The 27,061-nt window shown below is 34.8% G+C and overlaps 1 protein-coding gene across 2 annotated transcripts in view; it reads left to right on the forward strand.

Annotated features, from left to right (window-relative positions):
• Window positions 1-26,515, forward strand: part of SOS1 (SOS Ras/Rac guanine nucleotide exchange factor 1) — a 124,052-nt gene extending 97,537 nt beyond the window's left edge. The window contains exons 16-23 of one of the 2 annotated variants that reach the window (XM_054567570.1): window positions 4,091-4,253; window positions 5,272-5,389; window positions 12,759-12,931; window positions 13,178-13,294; window positions 14,564-14,828; window positions 20,100-20,144; window positions 21,871-21,989; window positions 22,890-26,515. In XM_054567570.1, coding sequence (XP_054423545.1) covers window positions 4,091-4,253; window positions 5,272-5,389; window positions 12,759-12,931; window positions 13,178-13,294; window positions 14,564-14,828; window positions 20,100-20,144; window positions 21,871-21,989; window positions 22,890-23,381 — 1,492 coding nt within the window. In that variant the 3' untranslated portion in view covers window positions 23,382-26,515. The remainder of the gene's footprint in view (window positions 1-4,090; window positions 4,254-5,271; window positions 5,390-12,758; window positions 12,932-13,177; window positions 13,295-14,563; window positions 14,829-20,099; window positions 20,145-21,870; window positions 21,990-22,889) is intronic. The other variant, XM_054567579.1, reaches the window with a different exon arrangement.
• The last annotated feature ends 546 nt before the right edge of the window (window positions 26,516-27,061 follow it).

Genomic DNA, 27,061 nt, shown 5'->3' on the forward strand with positions numbered 1-27,061 from the left:
TACTGTTCCCTGCTTTGTTTTTAACCCCCAGTGAAAAGGCTATACTTTCCTATTTCTTTGCATGCCTCATAATTTTTTGTTGGAAACCTGACATTTCAAATAATACATTGTAGCAACTTGTGATTATTGTCCCTCCTGTCCCCAGGGCTTGTTATTGTTATTGCTTGTTTATTTGTTTAGTGATGAGCTGGATTATTTTAGTGAACGCTGTTCTCCCCCGCCTCCCCCTGCCCCACACTCAGATGTTAAACTGAGATGTTCCTCTTCTGGGAGGTACAGATTAGGGTGCCCACAGTCACCCTAAGAAGGCAGTGGTATAGAAAAGGCTTTCTTTCACTCCATCCTCAACCACACCAAGATGTTAATCTCCACTAATGCCAGCTGATTGCTCTACTGTTTCTAGAAATGCCCTGGTGGCAAAAAAATCGCTCTGCAAACTAATCCAATCATATTGTGACTCCTTTGAAGGAATGGTTTCTGAGGTCCCTATTTTGATATTTGTTCTGACCCCTGGAGGGCTCCTCCCGGCTGTCTTATTCCCTGGTTCTGTCCGGTGAACTTGTTGGCCAAAAGTCTAGGCTCTATCTTCATTAAACCACAAATCTCTAAATTACCCTTCACCACAACCTTCACTGTCCTTAAGAGCATCCTTAGGCTTAAACTTCTCCACACTTTGCTGTAAATGACAAGAGACTAGGAATGACCCATTCGAGCCTAGACTCTGAGGCCGGGTATCATAGCAAGTTTCTCTTGGAGTAACATTCTTGCTCCAGGACCTGAGTGCTTGGTGATGGCGCGAGCACACGCACACACACACACACACACACACAACATGGCCTGAGGTCCTCTCGGCTTGCTTCTCATGACATGGAACCACTGCCTTAGGAATCAGGGAATGGCTGTCTTCCCAGTATTTGCAGAATGCCACATTCAATGTGGAGTCTCTGTTCCACATTGGAGTTATGCAAGAGGAAGGAGTCCCTACCTCTCAGCTGCCCTCACCTGGGACGTGGCCTTGGCGGCGGCGGCAGCTTGAGACAGGATGAGTGAGAAGTGTTTTTCCTCCCGGGAAGAAAGCCCTCTAGCTGGGAGCTGGGTGGACAGGGAGCCCTGTGTTCTGGCTGCAGCCATCTGCAGTAAACCATTCTACCCCCTACCCCTCAGAGATTCTCTGGCAGGAAGAAGGGAGAGAGCAGTCTTTGTTCAAACTCCTGCCTCTCTCTCTCTTGCTGAATTTTTGTAGATTCTCCTCAACAGATGTTTCTTCATTTGCTATTTGCTTTAGGGCCATTCGCAGAAACTTTAAATATTTGTGTGTGTATATGTATATGTATATGTATATATTTATCTATAAATATATACACACACACAATTTTTGCCAGTTTCACTGAGGAGTGAGTAAGCAGAGCTCCTTACACTATCATGTCAAAAGTCCAGAATCTCAATGGAATTTTATAGTTGGGAACAGAGATTGGAGTTTTATGTATTGGCCATGTTTTTTTCCTGAGTAAAAACAATATGATTATTTGACTATTTTATAAGGGTGATAATGAGGTTTCCACAGATCATATTGGAACTATCAGGACAAAAGACCAGTGGCAGAGGGAATGACTGGAACCTGAGCTAGAATGTGGATAAAGACCTGAAAGAGATTCCTAAAGAGAAATAAGCATCCAAGTAATCTGCAAGTTAGGACTTCCTTCTACTTATTTTATTACTCCTCAGCCTCTAAAAAAAAGTAAAACCTTAGAATTTTCCTTCTATGTGCTGCTTCCTGATTTCTTCATTAAGTTAAATAACTACACTTCACTATGATTTCCATTATAATAATTAAAACTTACGTCTGTAAAGAGGAAACATAACTGATCGAACATAGAGACGATTTCATTTCTGTCCTATTTTTTAATAGATTACTAAGAAGAAGGCCACTCCTGCTTTTTCCCCTTTTTAATGCTTGTGTTAAGAATACTTAACATGAGATTTACCCTATTAACAGATTATTTCAGTGTACAACACAGCAATGTTATCTCTAGGCATAACGTTGTACAGCCGATATCTAGAATTTATTCATCTTGCAAAACTGAAATCTTATACATGTTGATGAGCAATGCCCCATTTTCCACTCCCCACAGTCCCTGGCTACCACCATTCTATTCTTTGCTTCTATGAGTTTGACTGTTTTAGATAAAACATGCAGTATTTGCCTTTCTGTGACTGGCTTATTTCACTTAGCATAATGTCCTTAATGTTCATTCATATTGTTGCATACTGCAGGATTCCCTGCAGAATCATATTCTGTTGCATGTATATACCACATTTTCTTTATCCATTCATCCACAGATGGACATTTAGGTTGTTTGCACATCTTAGCTATTGTGAATAGCATCACAATGAACATAGGAGTGCCAATATATCTTTGAGGCCCCGATTTTAATACTTTTGGATAAATTCCCAGAAGTGGGATTGCTGAATCATATGGTACTTCTATTTGTAATGTTTTGAGGAAGCTTCATAATGTTTTCCCTCATGGCTATACCATTTTGTATTCCCACCATCAACAGTGTACAAGGGTTCCAATATCTGCCTTTTCATCTTGTTCATTTGCCCCAGTGGTTCTTAGCCATGAGTGTGCATTAAACTGGAGTCACCTATGGTTAAATCACTCCAGACTTACCTGATTTTTACAAAAGCTCCACAGGTGATCTTGGTTTGTAAACCTAGTTAATATCAACTGAAATAGTTAAATAAAAGATATAAATACATTATACTTACATTATGCCTTTTGAAATATCCAACTAACTAGCTATCCAGAAGATGATATATTTGTAGAGATCTAGCTAGTGCTTTAAACTCCATAAACATATTATGTTTAATTTGACATGAGACAAATTAATTTTGATGGTTTTGCAATGGTTTTTTTCTTAATGTCAGACCAGCCTCATTAGAGAATACTGTAATCTGCAACTTTACATTTTTTAAAACATTTTTAGAATTGATTAGAGAGAGAGAGAGAGAGAAACAGAAACATCAATGTGAGAGAGAAACATTGATCGGTTGCCTCCTGTAGGTGCCCCTACCCAGGCTTAAACACACAACCTTTTAGTGTGCAGGACAATGCTCCAGCTGACTGAGCCACCCACTCAGGGCTGCAACTTTACATTTTTTTAAATGTTTAATATTGATTTATGTTTATTTTTTCCATTTATGGATTCTACTTTTTCTTGGATTATAAGGTGTTTAATATTACATTTGAAAACCAAGTTTAATGTGTCTTTTTCTTTACAGATAACTAATTAGTAAATAAATTCTCTCAAAAATCAGAAGTGGAGAGTAAATGTTTACTGAGAAATTTTCCTTTTTTGAGCATAGTATACTTCCTTTTAGATATTTACCAGGATACATACATGAATACTTTTCAGGGATTCTTGATATTCAAGTGCTTTTATTTTCATTTACTTTTTCTAAGGAATTAAAAAATTTTATTCTTGGGGGAAAATTGGGACAACTGTAAGAGCATAAACAATAAAATATAATAAAAAATAAAAATAAATAAATTTTTCTTAATTGTGGTGAAATACTTTCATTGACATTTTTACCTTATAATGCTTACTATTTAAAAGCTATTCCTAGAAATATAGCTTTGAAATATTTCTGTATTTCAAAGAAAGAAATTGAGAATTAATCACTAAAACCTTGCAATTAGATGAAGAATAGGAAGCACAGAATTCTTGAGTTCTAGAATAAATTCCCCTAGAACACCCCCACAACCTCCAAAACAGCATACGTTCAATAAGAAGGTAGATTCATCAGTTAATTCTAATGCTGAGACAGGATACACAAATATGCTAGGAATATGATTGACTGGTTCATGATATCAGTCTGGAAGACAGTGAAGAACAGCATATCTGACTATCACAGCACTTCCTGATCTTCCAGCCTCCTACTATTTACCTAATGTTCTGGCTATATAATCTTTAGAGTTACATGTCTAGCCTCTCCACACTGTACATTATTTTATTTACTAAATTTTTTAACTCATATTTCTTGGAAAAACTGAATTTTTTAATTCTCTTTTGTCTTTGATTCCTAGATGTATTGTAGAAACTGAAAACTTAGAAGAAAGAGTAGCTGTGGTGAGTCGAATAATTGAGATTCTGCAAGTCTTTCAAGAGCTGAACAACTTCAATGGAGTCCTTGAGGTTGTCAGTGCTATGAACTCATCACCTGTTTACAGGCTAGACCACACATTTGAGGTAGGTTTGTATAGTTGGCTTTTTTTAAAGAACTTAAATTTCATGTTCTAAGAATCAGGATTTTAACAAATATGATCTTTAATTTTTAAGTGCCTCATCTGTCTCTCACTAATATTGGGTTGGCCAAAAAGTCCATTTAGTTTTTTCCATAAAATAAAAGACACTTTTTACTTTCACCAATAACTTTATTGACTTGAATATTCTGAGTATGTTGGCTGTCTCCTGTGTGGTAGAATGTTGATTGTTTTCAATTAATGTCTGTTTGATCACTATCGGCTTCAACTGGTCTACCCAACCGTGGAGCATCGTCCAGCATGAAATTTCACAAACCATTTTTAACACGTTCAGTCAGTCACAACACCTTCTCCATACACTGCACAAATCTTTTTATGCATTTCAGCTGCATTTTTACCTTTCTTGAAATAATAAAGCTAAAAAATGTCACTTATTTTCTTCCATCTTCAATATTAAAATGGCTTCACAAAAATTCACCAATTTTGATCAGTGTTTTTTTAATGCATGCTGATATGACAGCTGTCACAATACAATCTAAAAAAAAATTATTTCGAATAAAGATAAAGACAACTAAGCACTACAAGAGCCATCTTATGGAAGAAACCAAATGAACTTTTTGGCCAACCCAATATTTTGAAAGATGCTATTATCTAAATTTCAAATTGAATTGGTTGCTCTTTTTAAGTTAGGCATTGTCATTAAAATGTATTCACAGTTAGAAAAAGAAAATGCTGTCAGCACTTAATTTGTAATGTATAATTATACTCACATAATTATGTGAGGAATGGCAAGAGAAACCTGATTTCACAGATGTGCGCACACACACACACACTCCTTTAAGTTTGCACGAGGGCCCATGCAGATAGTCTCTTGGAGCCTGATTTTTATTCTTAGAATCAAACTGATACAGTTGTGATTGGGCTTTACTCTTAGCCGGGAATTTTTGGAAAAACCTTTAATTCCTTTTATAAATTTATGCTCCCTAAATATTTTTTTATTGTAGCAAATACCAAGTCGCCAAAAGAAAATTTTAGAAGAAGCTCATGAATTAAGTGAAGATCACTATAAGAAATATTTGGCAAAACTCAGGTCTATTAATCCACCATGTGTGCCTTTCTTTGGTGAGCATCTCCTGTTGAACTTTTATTGTTTTTCTGGATAAAACAAAACACTTATTTCATTGAATTACTGAGTTTACACATGTATAATATACCAGCAGAAAATACTTATTTAACAAATATTTAGCACCTGAATCCTCTTAGAATTTTTCTCTATTAGGACTTTTTAAGATCCAGCCTAATATATACATTCCACTTCTTATTTCCATCTAGTGCAGCCAATTGATAGAATGCTATCTCGTTCACACTGGTTTCTTTTCTCTGCCTGTGTTGTGCTCTGATGATTCGTCCTCTGAATACTTAACAAAAACTATGATCTCTATTATATGTCTGGTGTTTACTCTTTTTACCATGTGGTATATTTTCTCCTAGCCATTTCCTTATCTATATCTATATATTTTTATATAGCTTTTAGTTATACTGTGCATGGTATTGTTATATCCTGATCTTTTTAAATTAATGTATCATATTTTCCTACTTTTTTCAGGCTTTATAACTAACCATTTTGTATTCTAATATCTTTGCTATGCACATTGTATACAGTTGTAATCATATGACATGTACACACTATGGTTTACTTTTTTCACTTACCATATTCTAAATATCTTGTTGTTTTATTAGTCTTCATAATTATCATTTGTAATGGCTGTATAGTATTCCATAAAATTGGTATGACAAAACTATTACCCCGTAATTGAATACATACATTGTTTGCAGGTCTTAGGGTTTCCTAAATAATGTTATAATGAATATCTTTATTTGGGAATATTTTTTAAGCTAGATATTTTACCATTGTGCCCTTTAGTTTTTATTCTTTAACATACATTATTTTCAAGTTCTATAATGTCCATCTTTCCCATTATGATTGCTGTTGGTTCTAACCTTAGAAAATTCTTCCAGCATAGTAATTTAATATTCAGTGATATTTTCTTTTAGCTTTATGATCTCACTTTCTAAATTATATTTAATTTCTTAATCAAATTGAAATCTCTTTTAGATATATGAAATATTCAAATTTATTTCTCTACCAAATTGTATTTTTATTGATGCAGGTTTATTGAGTAAATCTTCTTTAACCCCATTTATATATAGCAACTCCTTTAATAAATAGCTTCCCATTAAGTTCTTAATACTAGTGCCCCAGTTTTAATGACTGGTGCTTTATAATCAGTGATTCTCAACTTAGGGCAATTTTTGCACCTCAAAGAACATTTAGCAAAATCTGGAGATATTTTTTATTGTTCTAATTGGAAAGTGCTAGAGGCACCTAGTAGACAGGGGACGGAAATATTGCTGACATCCTACAATGCACAGGACAGCCCCCCACAGCGAAACAACTACCCCGTCCAAAAAGCCAGTTGTGCCAAAGCTTAAAGACCTCTCTTTATAGTGTTTTCAAATATGATAACATTGGTTCTTCAGGGTTTCTTCAGTATTTTCTTTGCCAATTTTGTCTCTTTATTTTTTCAAATAAACTTTATAATTGGAGGATGGGAGTTGGGAGTAATTTCCGCTAATACAATTGAAACAATCTCTCAATTAATTTGGAAAGAAAATTTATGGTACTTAGCTTTTTTCTAGGTGTCTTTTGTGAATGGTATTTTTTTAATAGTCAATTACCCTTAATTCCAAGATTTTTAAATTTCCTTGGATTTTCTAAATATTTAATCATGTCTATCAAAAATGATAGTTACTCTTCCTTTGATCTTATTTCTGTGCTGTGTCTTATAACATTGTTCACAACTTCCAAACAAAGATTTAACAATAATGATAAAAATAAGCAGCTTGGTTTTAATCTCAGTTTCAGAAGAAATAGGTATAATTTTGCCATTTTTCTTGATTAGATGCTTTTTATTATGTTAAAATTTATTTTCATAATTATCTCCTTTGTTTTTGTTAGCAATATACGTTTACTTTTGTAAATAGCTTTCCATCTTAGTGAGAAAAAGGATTTTTCTTGTTTAGCAGATTAAATTATAGATTTGCTAATACTGATCCTTCCTATTTACTAATATTAACTCATTTATCTTGGTGGATTAATCTTTTTAAATATATAAATGAATTCTATTCATTATCATTTTATTTAGGATTTTTGCATCCATCTTCATAAATAAGGTTGGTCTGTGGTTTTTCTTTTTGTACTGTATTTACAGCTTTTGTAATTGGTTATATTTACTTCATAACATTAGTTAAGTAGCTTTCCATCTTATTTATTCTATTCTGGAATATCATGAAATGATCTAACCTTTAAATTTTGAAATATTCCAACAAAAACCATCTGGACCTGTAATCTTTTGTAGGATATAATTCTTTAGTAACATTTTTATTTCTTAATTTTTTTAATTTCAGTTATCTGCTACACAAGTGCCTAATTTCATTATTTAAAAAAAATACAAGCATTCAGATATATCTACAAAAAGGTTGTTTTGTAAATTTTTCCTATTTGCAGTCTATCTTTCTCATTTCTTTTTGTAGTTCTACTTTCATTTGCTTTTTTCTTCAAAAAGATAAACTCTTAAACATAATTATGTATTTTTTATCATTATTTATTTATTCTGTTTTCTTAAGGACTTTCTCTCCCTAAATTATTAATAAAACTATTGAGTTCATTTATTTTCCTTTTCTGATAAAACATTAAAGTTTATGCAAGTACTTTCATGTGTGGTAACTGTAGTGCCAGTTCATACGAGGGAGTCTGGGAAAGGACCTGGGTAGGTTCATTTCCTTCAGTTGACAAATATTTCTTGATTACCTGCTATGTGTCAAGAACTATATCAGGTGCTTAGAAAAAGTGAAAAAATACATAGCACTTATTGGGCTTATAGTCATGCTAGTCATGGTATTCTACAGCCTCTGGTACACAGAGGTGAAGAGAAACCTTAGGGCCTTTTCACTGGACTCATGATTCGGCCCCTGCTACCCCATTACCATGATTGGTGGACATTTATTCACACAAATTGAACTCTCCAGAGTACTCTCTGTCAGCTGAACTAACATTGCTATTCTTCATAACATATCATGTAAAGAAAGGATGTTTCAGACCCGTATTTAGAGTATAATTCCCTGTGTTTTAAGGTAAGTTGTATGATTTAGTGAGTGTTTCTGCTTGTTTTCCTTGTTGTTGAGCCTCTGCTCTTTCAAGGCAGTTTATCTGAACTATCCCTGCTCAGTTCTGCTGCTCTGGGAAGATTTTTGCTATTTCAAAACTAAAAGTTCCCAGTCCCTGGAGTTTGCCAGGCAGCCTGTCATGGTTCTGACCAGTAGGTGGAGCCGTATGTTATTGCTGCTGCTTAATTCCATCTCGCCTATACTCCTTCCAGACTCTTATCCTTAATTCTGTATTCTGTTCTTTCCCTGTATGGGAGCGTCAGGGGTAGTATCTAACACTTGTACTTGGTCTTCATCTTACTAGAATTTTTATTCAAGTCTTTTGCTGGCATTACACCATTTACAGGCAATTTCTCCTTCCAAGGCTCTGCCAGACTATGGTCTATATCCTAGTTTTTCTCCATACACAAAAATGTTCTACTCATAGGTAGAATAGATATATGTATATGCAAACTAACATTTATTTTAAGGTAAAAGGATATCAGTTCCTCACTCAACCAAGTCTCACGTCTCTGTGCAAACATCCAAGCCTGTAGCATTGACTTCGCTGTTTCTTTTACACAGCTTTAATTGTGTGTCCTCCTTCTGTTTTTTGTCAATTTGTTTCATCTCCACTCTTACTTCCCTGGCAGTTTGGAATTGACTATATGTCTCTTGCATCTTTTCATTCATTCAGAAACATCCATTGAATGCTTCCATGTGATGTGCCAGGCCCCAGGCTAGGTGTTAGGATAGAGAGGCAAATAAAACATAGTCTTACCCTCAATAAGCCCCCTCCAAGGAGCAGAAAAATAAATTGTAGTACCATGTAGTACATATAATACTGTATTGCAGAGATGTATGAATCAAAGTGTGAACAAAGTGCTGTGGGACCTAGAACTCTGAGCAGCCATTTTTTTCCTGAAGGTTTGGGAAAGACATGAGCAAAAAGGTAAAACCTCACCCTTCTTCATATTTATGTGGTAGTGCTCTGCTTTCCCTCTCCCTAAAACAACTGTCTCCACAGGTATATAAAATGATCCATTTAAAAAATTAAGGTTTAACAGTTTATTATATATATTTTAATTATATATAGAGAGAGGGTGCATACTTAAATACTTTTTACTGATATATAGTACACAGTCAACAAAGTTTGGACACCACCTTTTTGACCATTTATTCTCCTTCTGACTAGCCATTAATTTGTCATAAAATAATTTCTAAATCTCATCCAGAGCTCTGCCAAAACGCTATTTGTAAGCATTTTCACAACTTAATTCAAGTATACTTTTAACACTTACAACACCTCATAACTTATTTCCCCACGTTCCCAGGGTCAGTCCTTATACCACCGCCCTTTCAGTCACTCAAGCACAAAGCTGAGTCCTCCCTCCCGCTGCCCCCAGGCTCGGCTCAGACCTGTTCATCAGTTCTTGTGGCATCTACTTCTTAGATGTTTGTGCACTCCGTTCTATCCCTGGAGACCCTAAGATAGCCCTCGTTATCTCACCAGGATGACTTTTATCCAGCTAACGGATCTCCCTGCTTCTAGCCTTACCTCCTCACCTCTCAGGCTTCACAATTCAACCAGAGCAATCCTTCTAGAATGCAAATATGCTAATAATTTCCTAATTACCTATTAAATAAAAGTTAAGCTCTTTTAAAAAGGTTTTTCATGACCCAGTCGAGATGCTACTACCCACAAATTCTTCACAGTGGGGCCATCAGTTTGTGACCAAATTGGAAAGCTGATTTGTCTGCCATGAAATACCATATTTTGCTATGTATAAATGTGCTCCAACATTTTTGGCCCAAACTTTCAGGAAAAAATCTTTCATTTTAATTTTCTAATTCAATTTTTTACTTATATTTAGAAACAAAACTGATGATCGTATTCCATGGTATTATTTTGCATACAGATATCATTATTGCTTTCTAGAGTTACACTTTTAACACATAAGCATAAATAAAAGAATTAGAAACATTTATGTATATACAGAATTAGTACTACCCATGTATAATGTGCATCCTTATTTTTCCCTCAAAAATTTGGGCAAAAAAATGCGCATTATACACAGCAAAATAATCTACTACCATGATCATATTTGTCAGGCTGAACATTGAGCTAAGTTGATCATGCAGCTTAATGTAGAGGAGACTATAACCAGAAGATATGTAAAATAAAAGAGGCTGTGCTTACTGGAGCACAGGGGAAATTTGTCATGAATGTATGATCAAGAGTGGCCTGAGCCTTAGCTGGTGTGGCTCAGTGGATTGAGTGCTGACCTGTGAACCAAAACATCATAGGTTTGATTCCTGGTCAGGGCACATGCCTGGGTTGCAGGCCAGGTTCCCAGTCAGGAGCATGAAGGAGGCAACCAATAGATGTATCTCTCGCACATCACTGTTTCTCTCCCTCTTTTTCTCCCTCCCTTCCCATCTCTCTAAAAAAATAAGTAAATGAAATCTTAAAAAAAAGAAAAAAGAGAGACAGAGAGTGGCCTGAGTGTTTAGAAATAACTAATACACTTAATAACTGGCTACTTCATAGAATCAAACTGGCATTGATATCTATCATATTCATTATTGCTGATTTGTTCACTGTTGATTTGGGGTCATTTAATCTTTTCAAGAATGTGGCCAGAAATTCTAGCATTGACAAGTATGCCTGTACCACCAAAGCATTTAGAACTGCTAAAATATGATTGGAACTAAAGTGCCTGTTATTTTGTTCATTCCCCTCCTCATCCAGCACACAACCTGAAGTGATGGAGAAGGGATTAGAACTTCTAATCGCTTACTTATGTCATTCCCATATCCTACCACTTGTCTCCCTTCCCACACATCAGATCCCTGTGGTCTAGCCATATGAAACAACATGCTATCTCTGAGTATGCCTTCCAAGCTTCATCACAAACCAGTGCCCCTGTACATACTGCTGCTTTGCTTAGACTGCCCTTCCATCTTAATCTGCTTACTAAATTTCTATCCATTTTTTGAGACTTATTTGAGCCATCACCTCATCCGTGATACTTTTCTACAGGCAGAGGTAGGCACATTTCCTTTGTGCTTTCATAGCATCTTATGCACTAGTGCTAACATAGCACTTACCAGATTGTACTGTAGTAGCCCACATTCAAAGCTTTGAACACCTTAAGGTCATGGACTGTGTGTCTTATTTTTCTTTGGATCTGCAGTACCTAATGCAGTGCTTGGCATATAGCAGAGGCTCAGTACACATGTGCTAAGTGAATGAATTTAGATATTTACACAGCCTCTTTTTCCCCCGCAAAACATCACAGTCAGTACTTTTGGGGAAAAGGCATAAGCGTAAGAGAACAGGGCAAGATTAGCAACAAAGACAACAACAATAACAACCATCGCTAATTAAACATGTACTTTTGTCAGGCCCTGTTCTAAGCCTATATATGAATTTACTCGTTCACTTCTCACAAGCAACCCTACTATCCTCACTTCATAGATGAAAAACCAAGGCACAGAGAAGCTAAGCAACTTGTACAAGATCACACAAGTAGAAAACAGCAGTTGGCTCCAAAACCTTTATGCTAGAACAGAAAGAAACTGAAGGGATCCTGGCCACAGGGGGCTGTGTAGAGAGCTAAAGTTCCCTTGTTCACTCACCTCCTCACCCAGTGTACAGCCTGCAGTGATGAGGAAACAGGAGCTCAATTATCAGGTTGCCACTAATTCTAGAAGTACTGAAGACCAGAATATACATAAATTATATGCAGTCTTGTACTTGACAGGCTTGCAGATCCTTCCACATTAACATGAGTAAGCCTATCCAAACAGTACTACATCTGAATTGCAAATCCTAACAAACTTCTGGGGCCTCAAGAGCTAAATAAGCAACAAACAATCCTCTGAATTGAAGCTTTTGCCAAAAATAAGTGTTATTAGGAATGGATTATTCTTAAAGTTTCTTTTACAAAACTATGACTTATGTCAGGTAATATGTGATTTGGCAGGTATGGAAAATTGGTTATTCCTGCTGAAAAATGTGTAAACTTTGTTAAATTTTGTCTCCCTTTTCTTGGGTATTTAGAAAACTTCAGTTTGTTGCAGAAGAATTCAATACTTATAAAACTCTCGTGATATTTACTTACTAGCTTGATGTTTTTCATAGAATGGAAGTCTTGATTCTTCCTTGATTCTTTGGTTATGATGGTTGAGATGGTACAGTGTAAAATGACTACAATTACTAACAAAGAAAAACTAGCTTTTTCCTTCTTTATCCTTGAAATAATTTCATTATGTCTTTTAGGAATTTATCTAACTAATATCTTGAAAACAGAAGAAGGCAACCCTGAGGTCCTAAAAAGGCATGGAAAAGAGCTTATAAACTTCAGCAAAAGGAGAAAAGTAGCAGAAATAACAGGAGAGATCCAGCAGTACCAAAATCAGCCTTATTGTTTACGAGTAGAATCAGATATCAAAGTAAGTTGGATTATGTATGTGTACATATTTCTAATTAAGTTTATAACCTGCCTGATGAAAGGCAGGTTTATTTTATAGATGAGAAGAAAATAAAAATAAAAGAAAATTTCATTTAAATAAAAATTAAAATAAAATTTAAAAAATCAAATTTTCTTATGTTAAATGTTTTCTTAAATTATTTTCATAAATTTCAAACTGAATTTCAAATATTTAGTATTAATAATTGTTTCTTTGCATTTATTTTAGAGGTTCTTTGAAAACTTGAATCCAATGGGAAATAGCATGGAAAAAGAATTTACAGATTATCTTTTCAACAAATCCCTAGAAATAGAACCACGAAACCCTAAACCTCTCCCAAGATTTGTAAGCATATGTTCATATATTTATATTACTTTTACATTTATATGTATTTTTCAGTTGTCATCTGTATCTGGTGATCCTGTCACTACCATATGTGTTACACAGATTAGTTTTCTGTAAAGGCATTAGGATGAAGTGCACAGGTGATGGATAAAAATAATGAATAAGTGCTTAATGAGTATGTTCAGGAATATCCCACTTGGTTTCAAATAAATGAGTATTAATATTATTCTGAATAAGTCCTGATATGCTAGATGAAGAAATGAAAGCAAATACAAAAGTTTTTATTTTTTAAAAGAAAAATAAATTATTCGAGATTTAAGGGCAGGAAATTTGATTATATTTTATTAATTCACATAATAAATGAATGTACTTGTGACCTTTTTTTTTAAAGTAATGACTTATGAAGTTTTCCTAAAGATAATTATGCAGAAAAATTAAAGTTTCCATTGTTTTTTTAGTATCTGGCAGTGTCTGGCCAAATTTATGTACAGTATCATCACTTCACTGATCTGAATATAATCTGTCTTATTTATAAGAAAGTCAAGAATCAAGAAGTAAATATAAATAGCCTCTAAGTAACCAAGATAAATCTCAAAATGTCTGTGAATTAAATTTTATGTAATTATGTCACAAGAATATTTTTCAAGGCCTGAAATAGTTTTTTTAAAGGTGGATTAAAACTAGCAAATGAGAAATATTTACACAGTCTGCTCCAATGAGGGACACTGATATCACTGAGAAATGATCACTCTGTAAGAAAATTCCATAGAACTAACATAACAACACAGATGAAAACTGAGGCAATTTAGCGCCTTTGTAAATACCCAGTGACCGTGACGGCATTACTGTGTTAGAGCACAGTGAGACGATCACAGTCCACAGTTAGGGTCCTGGCTTTTCCAAGAAGGTTAAATCAAACCAGTTCAACATAGTCTGCTTAAAAAGCCTGAGAAACATACAACATATTTAAAAGAGTTTCATCCAAAGATATTAAAATAACGAATACTCTGGTATTTATAGGATTAAGATTCAGTTATTTGAAGAAATTCATTCCCTAATAATTTAGATAGCCAAGACTTTATGAAAATGGGATGTTAATGCTTTAGCCTGAACAGATTAATTTGAATCATTGTATAACTTCTTTATTGGTGGTATATGGTTTTCCTAGGTATTAGTTGAATTTTACCAGGCATATATAGAAAAACTTTCCCTTCTATTATGGTGTTATAAGTATTGTGGGGTTTTTATTTTTATTTTTTATGTCTACAGCCAAAAAAATACAGCTATCCCCTAAAATCTCCTGGTGTTCGTCCATCAAACCCAAGACCAGGTACCATGAGACATCCCACACCTCTGCAGCAGGAGCCGAGGAAAATTAGTTATAGTAGGATCCCTGAAAGTGAAACAGAAAGTACCGCATCTGCACCAAATTCTCCAAGAACACCATTAACACCTCCTCCTGCTTCTGGTGCTTCTAGTACCACAGATGTCTGCAGTGTATTTGATTCTGATCATTCAAGCCCTTTTCATTCAAGTAGGTGCTAAAATTTTAAGTGCTTTAAAGTAATTGTTAGTATTATATGTGATAGAGGTAAAAGAGAATCTGTATAATTTTATTTATTTATTTTTGGTAAATTTGTAGGCAAATAACTATTTCAAAAGATATTATAAAAAATATAAAACAAATTCTAAATTCCAGCAACCTATGTTTTTAAAAAATTTGTTGAAACAGCCCTCCTTAAATTTATTATATTTGACTGAAAGACCTGGTGATAAAATTGCTAATTTCAGCTTCATTTGAGCATGTTCTTAATTGGTGAATTTGAAATGCATCTGTTGTATCCAGAGGAAACAAAGCTAACTCCCTAAAGTCTGCAAGGAACGTCAGTCCAAGGCTTTAAATGCTGTCTCCAAAATGTTTATATCTGCATACTACTCAATACATCATTCCCTTTCCACCAAACTCTATAATTTTTAATTCGCAGTGTACCAGATTCAAACTCCTACGTAGCCTTTCTCAGTCTACACCATTGGGCACATGGTACATAGTGCCTGTACTTTCACACCCAGCCATACAAATGTCACAGACTGCCTGCTATTGCTCATCCCTTTCTTATTTCTAGATCAGTACTATCCAATAAAATTTAATGGAAGCCACATGTGTAACTTTGAATGTTCTATAGTTACATTTTAAAAAAGCAAAAAGAATTAGGTGAAATTAATTGTAACATGTTTTATTTAATCCAGTATCTGTAAAATATTGTCATTTCAACATGAAATCAATATAAAAATTTATTAGTAAGATATTTTACATTGTCTTTTTATTCTAAATCTTGAAAATTGAGTATGCATTTTACACTTACAGCACACCTCAATTTGGATGAGCCACAATCTAATGCTTAATAATCACATGTGACTGGTGGCTACCAAGTTCTGTAGCTCAGTTACAGCCCTTGCATGAGCCACCTTTTATATATAGGTGTTTCTATTAATTTTCTACTAAATTTCATACAGTTTTAAAGCTCTACTAAGAACACACAACCTTTTTTCACTTGTTCATTATCAAATCAAAACTTGAATCTAATCACCTTTAACCCTCTCACAACCACTTCCATATGTTCTTCCCATTGGCTGTCTTAGCTCAAAGTGCAGATCAAATTCCAGCCTAGTATTTGACATAATTGAATGCAATACTCAGAAGCAGCACGACATTATTATGGGAGAGGGGTTGAGAAGCACTGGTGCAGGAGTTAGGAATCCCGGCTTGTCATTCCAGTCTGCTAGTGTGCTAATTTTAGGTAAAATACTTTTTCTGAGCCTTCTGGGAATCAGACTAGATTTAAGGTTTCTTCCAACTCAGAGGATCTAACTTTTTAACAAAAATCAACTTGAAATCATTCTTTGGAGAATACATTATTTTGAGACTTGGTCCAGAATCCTATTCATTTATTCCTGTGTTATACGTACATGTGAGTTCCCAGACAGTTTGTCATGCCTTTATACCACCTAAAGTGTGTTTGTTTTTGAGAATTACTACATCTTGGCCTTTTTTTGGTTATTGAGGATTATGGAATCATGTTACTCACATAGTAAGCTATCAGATATTTTTGATGGTAAGTTCAAATAAACACCAGGTTTAAAAAATCCCATTAATTTTCCCCAATCCACCAACTCCCTAAATTAATAAAATAAAACCCACTCTATTTGCAGTATACCTGACCTAAAATCGTTATTTATTCTCACCCATTTTAACTGTTTGCAGGGTTTTTTCCCTAAGGTAGATGGCTCAGGTCTATATTATAAAGATTCCCACATAAGTAAATTATTGAAATCATATTCCACATGTTGCAAATTCTACTTCTCTTAGTTTAAGAAGTAGCTAAAAATGGAAAAGGTGGAAAGATAGGAGATAAGCACATTACGTTCCTTGTTAGTACTAACCCTGTAAATGGTCCATCAGGCAGGGAAGAAGGAATCATTCTGGAGTGCTCTGGATAAGTGCTTTGTCATATGTGGCAGTGGAACAACGTTACTTAAATAGCCAGACAAGTAGAGAAACCACTGTTCCAGTAGTCAGACTTTGTAATCTTAGCCTTAAGGGTTTTCTCAATGCCTTTCTTTGTGATACGGAAAACCCTATTACTATTCCCTTTGCCCTTAGTAAAAATTGAAAATAACTGATTTTAAAATTAAATAAGCCAGCATAATGTAAAACCATCTGTATGCTCAGATGGTCCCTTACTTAAAACTCACCAGTGGCATATGTGTATTGGAGATCCTCATCCACTTTAGACCTCACTTCTGCGTGACAGGTCTGCTAATGCTGGGTGGGGCGGGGTTCGCCAGAGTGTGCAACTTGCTGCCCTCTGTGCTGCCACCGGAGTGAATGCCTACTTCCTTGTTCCCTAGGCCTGGCAGCCAAGAGCTGCTGTGCCCACATTCTATGTCAGATGAACATATTCCCCTCAGTACAAAGTGGCAGAAAGTACCACTGCTTAAGTTTTTCAAAAGGCAAAGTTTGATTCGAATTTTAATTAGTCATAATAGTACTTTTTTGCTTCTTACATTTTTTTCCCAAAATAATGTACTTTAAACCCAGTAATTAATTTATTCAGCCAGTATCTGTTTTATGTCTCACTCCTTGCCAAGCACTTATACATCTTCTCCGGTAAGGCTTATAGTCTTACTGAGAGATTAAAAAAAAAAAAATCATAGTACAAAAAAAAAAGCATAGTTAAAAGCTTTACCATTGTGAAATGCTATGGCTCTCTTTGCACTATGACTATTTTTCATCTTTCAGTAAGATTACAAGTTTTACCAGAGAAGATGTGTAAGTACTTAGCAAAATGCTAATAAGTGGTGAAAACGTAAATGTTGTAGAAGTTTACACAAAGATAACAGAATGGGCAAGAATCGTCATGGAAAGCTTTGTGGTGAAGACAGAGGGGAAGGAAACAGGCCACGTGTTTAGTGTGTTACCTACACCCTCACATGCAGAGCCCTGCTCCGCATCTTGCCCTGGCCAGGTCCACCTCTGAGGTGCTGACAGTGGCTGGGAAAAGGGGAAAGACTGCCCAGCTCACTGCTTTGTTTCTGCTGCTATAGCAGGGAGGAGAGAGGGATAAAGTGCTCTCAGGACCTCCCTGTTGGAAGACTACCTGGACGTAAAAGGGAGCCAAAGGTCTGGCCTGATCTGTGTGCTACAAATGAACTTTAGCTCCATCTCTTCTAGGTAAAGCTTTGACAAGAAGAGGTGTATTCCAAGCATTTCACTGAATGCACAATTTTCTTCATAGAACACTGTAGTAGGCGATGAGTTTCCAACCTGAAATACATTTGTTCTTAACAAGCTTTTGTGCATTTAAGAAGCTATCCATGATTTATATATTTTTTTCTGTAGGAAAATGCTTGTTCCTATTTCAAGAATGACTCTTAAAAATTGGAGAGGATCTTCAATAGTGGTTTCAACCACGGCTGTATATTATAATCCCCTGGAGATGCTAATGTGCAGCCAAGATTGAGAACCACTTATCTACTATTTGGGATTTGTGCTAAATAAATTAATACCACATATTTAAATTAATTGTATTTCATTCCTAAGTCATTATCAATAAATGTGTAAGTACCCAGCTGACAAGAATTTCCAGTATATATTTCTTGATTAGATCATGTATAAATTCTAAGAGTTTTTTTCTTATAGCACTTTCCAGGCAGTAAGACCAAACAATTAATTTTAAAGTGACAAATCAGAAAAGTGCCCCAAATTTAACAAACGCGTAAATCCAAACCTGTTCTGTATATAAATATGATCAAAGCCAAGTCTGTGTCTGTGTGCTCAAGTGTGTATGCATAGGGAGAATCGTTCTTTCTAAAAGCCTACAGTTTGTAGCTGACATGAGCTTTTAGAAAGGATGATTCTAAAATCATCCTTGTTTTGATATTATTCCTCTGTTATACCAAGCGCACTGCCATGTTCTTGAGGCTTATCTCCAGGAGGTGTATTTTTTCCTCAGTGGAAAATACAGAAGTAGGTAAACACTGGAGTTGTACTGTTATATCATAGGTACCTACTAAGTAGTGAAGAGAATCACTGACAGAGCACAGCTGCATTTAATATCAGGGTAAAAAAATGGATTTTAATTTTCTGAGAGAGAACTTACTAGAATTAGCTGGATTGCTATCCTTTAGTAACCATGGCCTCTGAATAAATATTGGTACAGATGGAAAAGAGATAATGGGGTAGATTATTTAAAATTGGGGCTGTCTGGGAAATAAGACATGATATCTATATGAGCAATCAAATTAATAGTATTGCCAACTGAACCTGGAATGTAAAATTATCTTTATTCTGACCAAAGAAGCTGGGAAAAAACAATGTTCCAAGTTATGAGTGACTGCCTAATGTGAAAAAACAGGAGATAAACTTGAATTTTAAAAAATCAGCTCCATCTAGCGTTACAGGAATTATTTTAGTCTCTTGGATATTATCTGTTGGTAATATGAGGCAGTGTAACATAAACAACTTTATTGATTTAAAACCAGTATAGATTAGCCTTTTGTCTCAGTTTTTCTACTTTACTGCTCTTGAGGCTTTGGCTTTTGATGATTTCCATTTTTTTGTTGTTGTTAAGAGAATTAACATTGCTGAAATTGGACATTCTGAACTTACCAGTGAATTGCCTGTATAAAATGTGTCTAAGCACCAAATGTTTATTGATCTTTTTTAATTGTTCAAGAATATAAAAGGGAAAAAGCTATACAACTTTCAAACGTCTTTGGTAATATCCAAAGATGTAGTTATTTTGTGATGAGAATATATGCCCCAAGAACATTTTCAAAGGTGTATAATAATAAGAGTAGTAAGAAAATCCCTTTTATTTTATAATTTATATAACAAATTCATTATTTGCTACTTATTTCACAAATCTGAGTTTTCAAAATCTTAGTACATAACGTATTTCAGTATGTCCAGCTGAATTATTTGTTCAGATTGGGTTTATACATTTTTTTAAGTCTATCACTAATATGGCATACTTTAGTTTTCTCATGAATGCTTTTAATTTAATCATTGGCATCAAATAATGAATCTAAAAGGAATATTCAAAATTCCCAGTATGATATCAACTCAATTTAATTCTTCATTTTCTCAAAAGTAAGTAGTAAAGAGCTTTTACTAAAGACTTATATCATTCCTTAAACTAGAATGAGAAAAATAATATTGTTATCTTAAATAAATTTTTACAAACGAGTTGACTATATCAGTGAAAGAAAAAAAAAATCTACTTTTTCTTGTTTCCTTTCACAGGCAGCGATACCGTCTTTATCCAAGTTACACTGTCCCATGGCCCAAGTTAGTATATTTGGTTTAAGACTCGATTCTCGCTTTGGCTTTAAAAATTAAACCAAGTGTAACCTTTCCTGCTGAAACTCTTTTTGAGTCTGCCAGTTTTGGTACCTTGCTTGCAACATCCTAGAAGTGAGGCCTTCACTTGTGCTATCTTTTGATCCTAAATGATTTGCTTAAACTTATATACTTTTCATGCTTTTATAAAACCTTTTTCTCTTTTAAAAGAACAGTATTATATGAGTGGCTTCCACATTTAACCATTTCTCTTTTCCAACTATAGAGTTTAAATATATTTAATGCTCAACTTTTCAAAAAGCAAGAGCATGCATGCGCATATGGGAATGCTGGCAGCTACATGCAGTGTCTAAACCACAAAATACACTTAGCCTGGTGACAGCACAGATTATAGGCAAATAACTGTTGTTTGACTTTAGAAGAACTATCTTATAATTGCAACTACTTAAACTATATGGCGTTAATATTCATTACTGTTAAGCAAAATAAAGTTCTACTGTAGATATTTACTTTCTTTTTAAAGTAAACTAACAATTCAGCAAGTTATTTCATAAACTTTAAGCTAACAGGTTAATGTTTTTTGCTGTCCTTCACACAAATGATTTCAAAATATGTACAACAAAAAAATACTAATTATAAACTAAATTAACATAGTCTCAAGAAGAAAAAAGGTAGGTGATCAAAGTGTTGGTTGTTTAAATAATACCACTACACAAAATAGTCTGTAAATTCTATATTGTTATAACATTTAATTGGCAAAATAAAAGCTGTCAATGCTTAAAGAAAAAAAGAATCCGCCTGTATGATTTTGAATGATTAAATATTGTTTCATATCTTTCTTTATAGTGCTCATAAACTAGCTAAGAACTTAGTAAATGATGCCTTTCAAAGTGTAATTATTTACATGCCTACATTATGCCCTTGTCATCATAAATGTCCGTAAGATAGGTTCCAATTAGAAGCTTTACTTACTTTTTTGTGCCAGTTTATCAACTTATTCTTAAATCAGGTTCAGTAGATTCTAGCACAATTTCTGTTTTTATTATCAGGACTGCTTCATTCATCTTGAATAGCTCCCTTACAATTAAAATTTTGAGAGTATGATGGACCTGATTTTGCTAACCCACCAAGGAGAGCCTATATCAAAGCAAAATGAGGAGAGACCCCTCCCACAGACAATAGATTCTCTCTCTCCCTGGCATCCTTGGAGAGAATTGCTGGGGAGAGACATTGGGGAGAGTGGTTAAGATGAGAAACTAATTCCAAGTACTATCCAGTAAGGGCAGAAAAATGCTATACTAATAAAGTCAGAGGGGGAAAAATTAGCCTATCACAAAAGCTTAACAAAAATTATCATTCCAAAGGTTTTTAGTAGTAGGCTATCCTTCTTAGGAATGTGATAGTCAGGCCTACATTTAAAAATTCCAATTATAAATTAACAGTGGGAATGTTATTTTTTTCAAGAAGCAAAATTACAGAATGTGTTAGGCAGCTTTTTTTTTTTTCCTAAAAATTCTGCTAAAAAATTTCTGCATGCTTTTACAGCAGTTTGCTTTAATAAAGAAATACTATCAGGTATTGGTTTATTGAACTGCTTTTGATACTTCTGTACATTTCTTTTAATAAATATAAGCATTTTCCAGCTAAGCCTTTTCAGGATTGATATATGAAATAAAATTCCCATGACCTTTTTAAAAATGTCAACATCCTGCAGGATCTGCTTCAGTATCATCTATAAGTTTAACCAAAGGCACTGATGAAGTGCCTGTCCCCCCTCCTGTTCCTCCACGGAGACGACCAGAATCTGCCCCTGCAGAATCTTCGCCATCTAAGGTAAAGTAGAAAATCTTGTTATCTAGAAACTGGAATCATTAAAGTTATATTACACTCAATTGCTGTATCTAGTTTAGTTCTTAATGGGTTAGGATAACACTTCAGAGTATTTGGGCTTAATGGAGTTTAAACAAGGATTAAATACAAATTTACCAGGCAATGGTAATGTTTATTTCTTTTCTTCTGAAAGTAGTTTTTTGGTATATTTTCAAAACCCTTGTAAATCTAAATCATGGTTACTGTCAAGGAAAAAAGAAGTTTAATCTATAAAGTAAGAGTTACATAGTCTCAAGCAGAAAGAAAGAAAGAGGATTGAAGCTTTATATGAATAGCACATTTTAAGTGAAACTTTTATCTTAGCACATGCTAAATATTACCTGTCTGAGCCCTTTTAATAGTGAATCTGATGTGCTTTTAAATGGGATTTTCATGAAGATTCCAGGTTGGGAGAGACCCTAAAGGCTCATGTAGCTATTTTTTCCACCTAGTTAAACTACTTCTTTGCCAACTGTTAATTTGATTCAGCAGAGCATCTGGATAAGTCAAGACATTCTTTGCAGAACTTGAAATATTAATATAGTAAGTTTAATACTGTAAAATTAACAGGTAACATATAAACGAGAAAAGTTCTTATATTAAATTGACTGTAGGTAAGCAGTAGCAAACAACACAATTTTGAGAAAAGTAAAGTAAAAGCTTAACATTGAAAAAATATTTATGTATTTTTAGTGAATTAGCATAACCTTACATTTAAAATGCATGGCAAAACTCCCTGATCCACACCTAAGGTTCTTCCAATAGCATGTTTGAAATCCCCAATTTAATTCTTAATTCTTAATACACTCATGGTAATACATAAATTAAATTATTAAGAAATGTGTTTTTTTTCACTTGTCTTAGATTATGTCTAAGCATTTGGACAGCCCCCCAGCGATTCCTCCTAGACAACCCACATCCAAAGCCTACTCACCACGATACTCAGTATCAGACCGGACCTCTCTATCAGACGCTCCTGAAAGCCCTCCTTTGTTACCACCACGGGAACCTGTGAGGACACCTGATGTTTTCTCCAGCTCACCACTACATCTCCAACCTCCCCCTTTGGGCAAAAAAAGTGATCACGGCAATGCCTTCTTTCCAAACAGCCCTTCCCCCTTTACACCACCTCCTCCTCAAACACCTTCTCCTCATGGCACAAGAAGGCATCTGCCATCACCACCATTAACACAAGAAGTGGACCTTCATTCCATTGCTGGGCCACCTGTTCCTCCACGACAAAGCACTTCTCAGCATATCCCTAAGCTCCCTCCAAAAACTTACAAAAGGGAGCATACACATCCATCCATGCACAGAGATGGACCGCCGCTGTTGGAGAATGCCCATTCTTCCTGAGTTCCTCCGTACCAGGATGTGTATCTCCTGTCCCCAAATCCATTGCTGGCAATGGATGCACTGAATGTGCCAGCACTGAGGAGTTAAAATGAGAACTCCAAACACTAACGACTCTACTTCAAGATGCAGTATAAGACAATGAATTTTAACCTAGATGTAATTATATAATGAAAATGGCATTCGTTTAGAATATGAAAAGACTGATCTAGAGAAATTGGACAACTGATTCACCTGAAACTCAATTAAAGGGACTTTTTCCAGCCAGTGGGCTGGAGCCTCTTTTTGTGAATTGATCTTTATCATTAAAGGGATGGAAAACACAGTCTAGTGTCCAGCAGGCCCACATGATGACAGTTTTTATAATTCAAAATATTATGCACTTTTTAAAAAGAAATCTTAAACAGGGATCTTCATATCCTCCTTTGTTTTCCTTTGCTTTTACTCGTCCGACTTTAGAATATTTTCTTAAGAATCATTCAAAGGACTGTGAGGAAAGGCTGTGGTACCTGACCTTGTTGGAATCAAGGCCCAGCACTGTACTACAGTCCTGTTTACAGATCATTATAGTGAATTGAATGAATTGAATGGGTACCAAGGCTTCACCAAAGAGGTACTTTTTTTTTAAAAGAATAATTATACCAATTTTAAGAGCATATCCACCCACTCTCCCTATACAAACAAAACGTGGTGGTGTTGCCTTCAAACGAGAATTTTTGTGTCGTTAACATGACAGAAGAACTTTTTTAAAAACTGTAACTGTCAACTATACAATTTACATTTAGGAGACTGTTATCTCTGCTTGATTGTCATTCCCACCCTTCTCCCGCAGAAGTTTACTGGTCATCCATGCCATGGCTCATAGCTGTCCCACTGACCATGCTGTGGCAATGCAGTCACCAGTGTGAAAAGGAGCACTTAGTGCTTGCTGGGCATCCCTGACACCATTCATGTTTTACTAATAGTTGAGTGATCAGCCTACCTAGAATTATCTTGCATTGCCGAAATCATGTGTATATAGTGAATGTTATATAATAAACCTTGCAGGTCTGTTTTAATTTAATTGAATAAAGATACAAATACCTTGTTGGCTGGCATATATTAAATTATTATATGGAGAAAGTGGTTGATTCTTATTTCTTTCAGTTGAAACACACACAAACACGAACACTAAGCATAAAAGCACGTATTGTGGTACGCCTTGGTTTCTAGTTCTGGATGTATGTATTTATCTTAAAGAATGATCTAAAGTTGCAGTTTGGCATGTAGGATAATATTTGGTTAGAATAGGATGGGTATCTTTTAAGCAGAACTTTGTGAGTTTTTTAATTTCTTAGGCAACATGTATACAGTTTGTTAAAGTTTATATTAATCATTCTACCTTGCTTGAGGTCTTTGCTCTGTCAGAACTATTCGTAAGAGAACATCTACCTACATCATTAAAATCATAATATGGATTATTCATTAAGCCTATGTATTGATCTTCTGAGTCTAACAAATTCTGTGACTGAAATGCATGCAACTTGTTGAAGAGAAAAACTTTTATTAGACTCCACTATAATGTCTGAAATGTGCAGTATTCCATCCTTAGAGAGTCATCAGTTCATCCATATCTGCATGTGTCCTCTGAATAATGAAGCAGCATTTCAGCAATTCTGTTAATCATGCCATTAGAGACATTTTCAGAAGTGCTGCATCATGGCTGAAACCTAAAACTTTAATAATTTCCTGTGACATTTATTAGAGCATTAAATGCATTTCACAATAGTACAGTATATAGTCCTTTAAGACCAGAATGTTGATTGCATCATCATCAAGCGATCCATCCTAGCATATCCCTATTTATTTGTTAGAGTTGAATCTTTGTTTAATATCTGTACCATTCCTATTATGGTAGGTAGCCATTTTTCTCTTTGTAAAATCTCTCCTTTTAAAAGTCTCCCAAAAAATTAATTTCAAATCCACTCTTGTATGCGAAGTGTCCATAAGACCACTCATTCAGTAAGTATTTATTTAAGCCTACTTACTAGTGCTGCTACAATTAATCACAATACACATTCCAGAATCTCCCATGACTTTTTATTAGAACAGCCTCATTGTCCCTAGGATTTCCCTTTATATGTCCTATTGATCCTCTCTCTCTTTCATTACCCTATCCCCACTCCAAATGAGAACCTGAGAAAAGTCACATTGGAGCCCATTCAATAACTCTGGCCAGTGTGTTCACCTTCAATAAGGGTTTTAAATCGGCCTCATCAAATAAAAGAGGAAAAATGCAAGATTTGGAGCTCTAATCATACTTCGCAAAGGGAACCATTCTAGAGCCGGTGGTTCTAGGAGACCACGTCACTGCGCATCGGCTTTGTATGCACTGTGGATAGAGGACACATTTATTTTGAAGCGTGACATATGGGTAAAAACATTTTCTGCAGTGGTAACTAACTAGAGGAATGCCAATTGGATGCCCTTAAATGAAGGTGAGAAAACTGTATCCTTGCCTTCGCTTGTGGAACACTAGCTGACAAATTTATTCTTTCTATTAACTAAAATTACTTAATCAGGGACGAGAAGTGGCTGAGAAGATGAATGCATCACCATCAAATTCTGCTTTTGAGTCCAGGACATTATAAGACAGTCAATGGAGCATGCCTTTTTCTAAACCAAATTTCAAAATATGCAACATTTAGAGATGTAAATGTTCTTAGATGTTTCATTATCTGGATCACACAATGAAAATATTTCCAGGTTAAATTTACTTAAGTGGGCTGATAACTAATATAATAGAAAGGGAACCTTTTCACATATCTAAGCACTTTTAAAAGCAGAACAGATAAGTATATGTTTCTAAATTCATTCAAAGGTTATTTACTCTTCCCAGTCTTCAATGTATTTTAATAGTACAAATTACCAGGAAATACACAAACATTAAAAGTTTGCTTAATTAAAGGTTGTTGGGTATCAAATTATATGTTTAGTAGGTTACTGTGCTCTAACAACTCAAGAATGTTTTACTGGACTGGATGTAGCAAAGAGCATGGCACAATAATGCTACAATCAACAGAACAGTCGAGTGAACAAGTACTGTTTCAGTTGGAGACTATATTATGGTTCTAAATTCTTCCTTAATAGGTTTTTTTAATAAGTCAAAAATTAAGCAAACCAAAAGTTGGTATCTATGATCATACTCTTGTCTTAATTCTCAAGGTTAGCTTACTTTTTTATGTGTTTCATTGTTTGTCTTCTAATGACAGCTTAAATTCAGTTTTAAGTGGCTCAGCAAAACAGTGGAAATGGAGGGAGGAGTGTCCCAATTTATTAGTGCTGTACATACGGAGAAAAACCTTTTTTTCCCCTCCAGATTTAGGAAGAAACAAATTTAACCATTTCTTTCTTGGTATTCTGCTGCTACGGGTAGGTTCACTTATTCTTTTAACCGATATTGTTTGTTATACAAGTGCAGTTTCTGTTGTGTTGCACATTAATCTTTACTAGTAGAATAAACATTACAAGGTTAATATCAGTTTGGCTGAAAAAGTTATGCAGTAAAATTATTTTTAAGGGAAAGTGATGATGACTTAGTTTATTTATTCAATATTTTTCTTCCGAAACATCTCATTACTAACTTTTAAAATTATTTCACAATCTCTTTTACATGAGCCAATAAAATGTTAATGAGCTCTAGT

The sequence above is a fragment of the Pteronotus mesoamericanus genome, unplaced genomic scaffold, assembly GCF_021234165.1.
Source record: "Pteronotus mesoamericanus isolate MK-2021 breed Mesoamerican mustached bat unplaced genomic scaffold, CSHL_Meso_final contig_101, whole genome shotgun sequence".
NCBI lineage: Eukaryota > Metazoa > Chordata > Mammalia > Chiroptera > Mormoopidae > Pteronotus > Pteronotus mesoamericanus.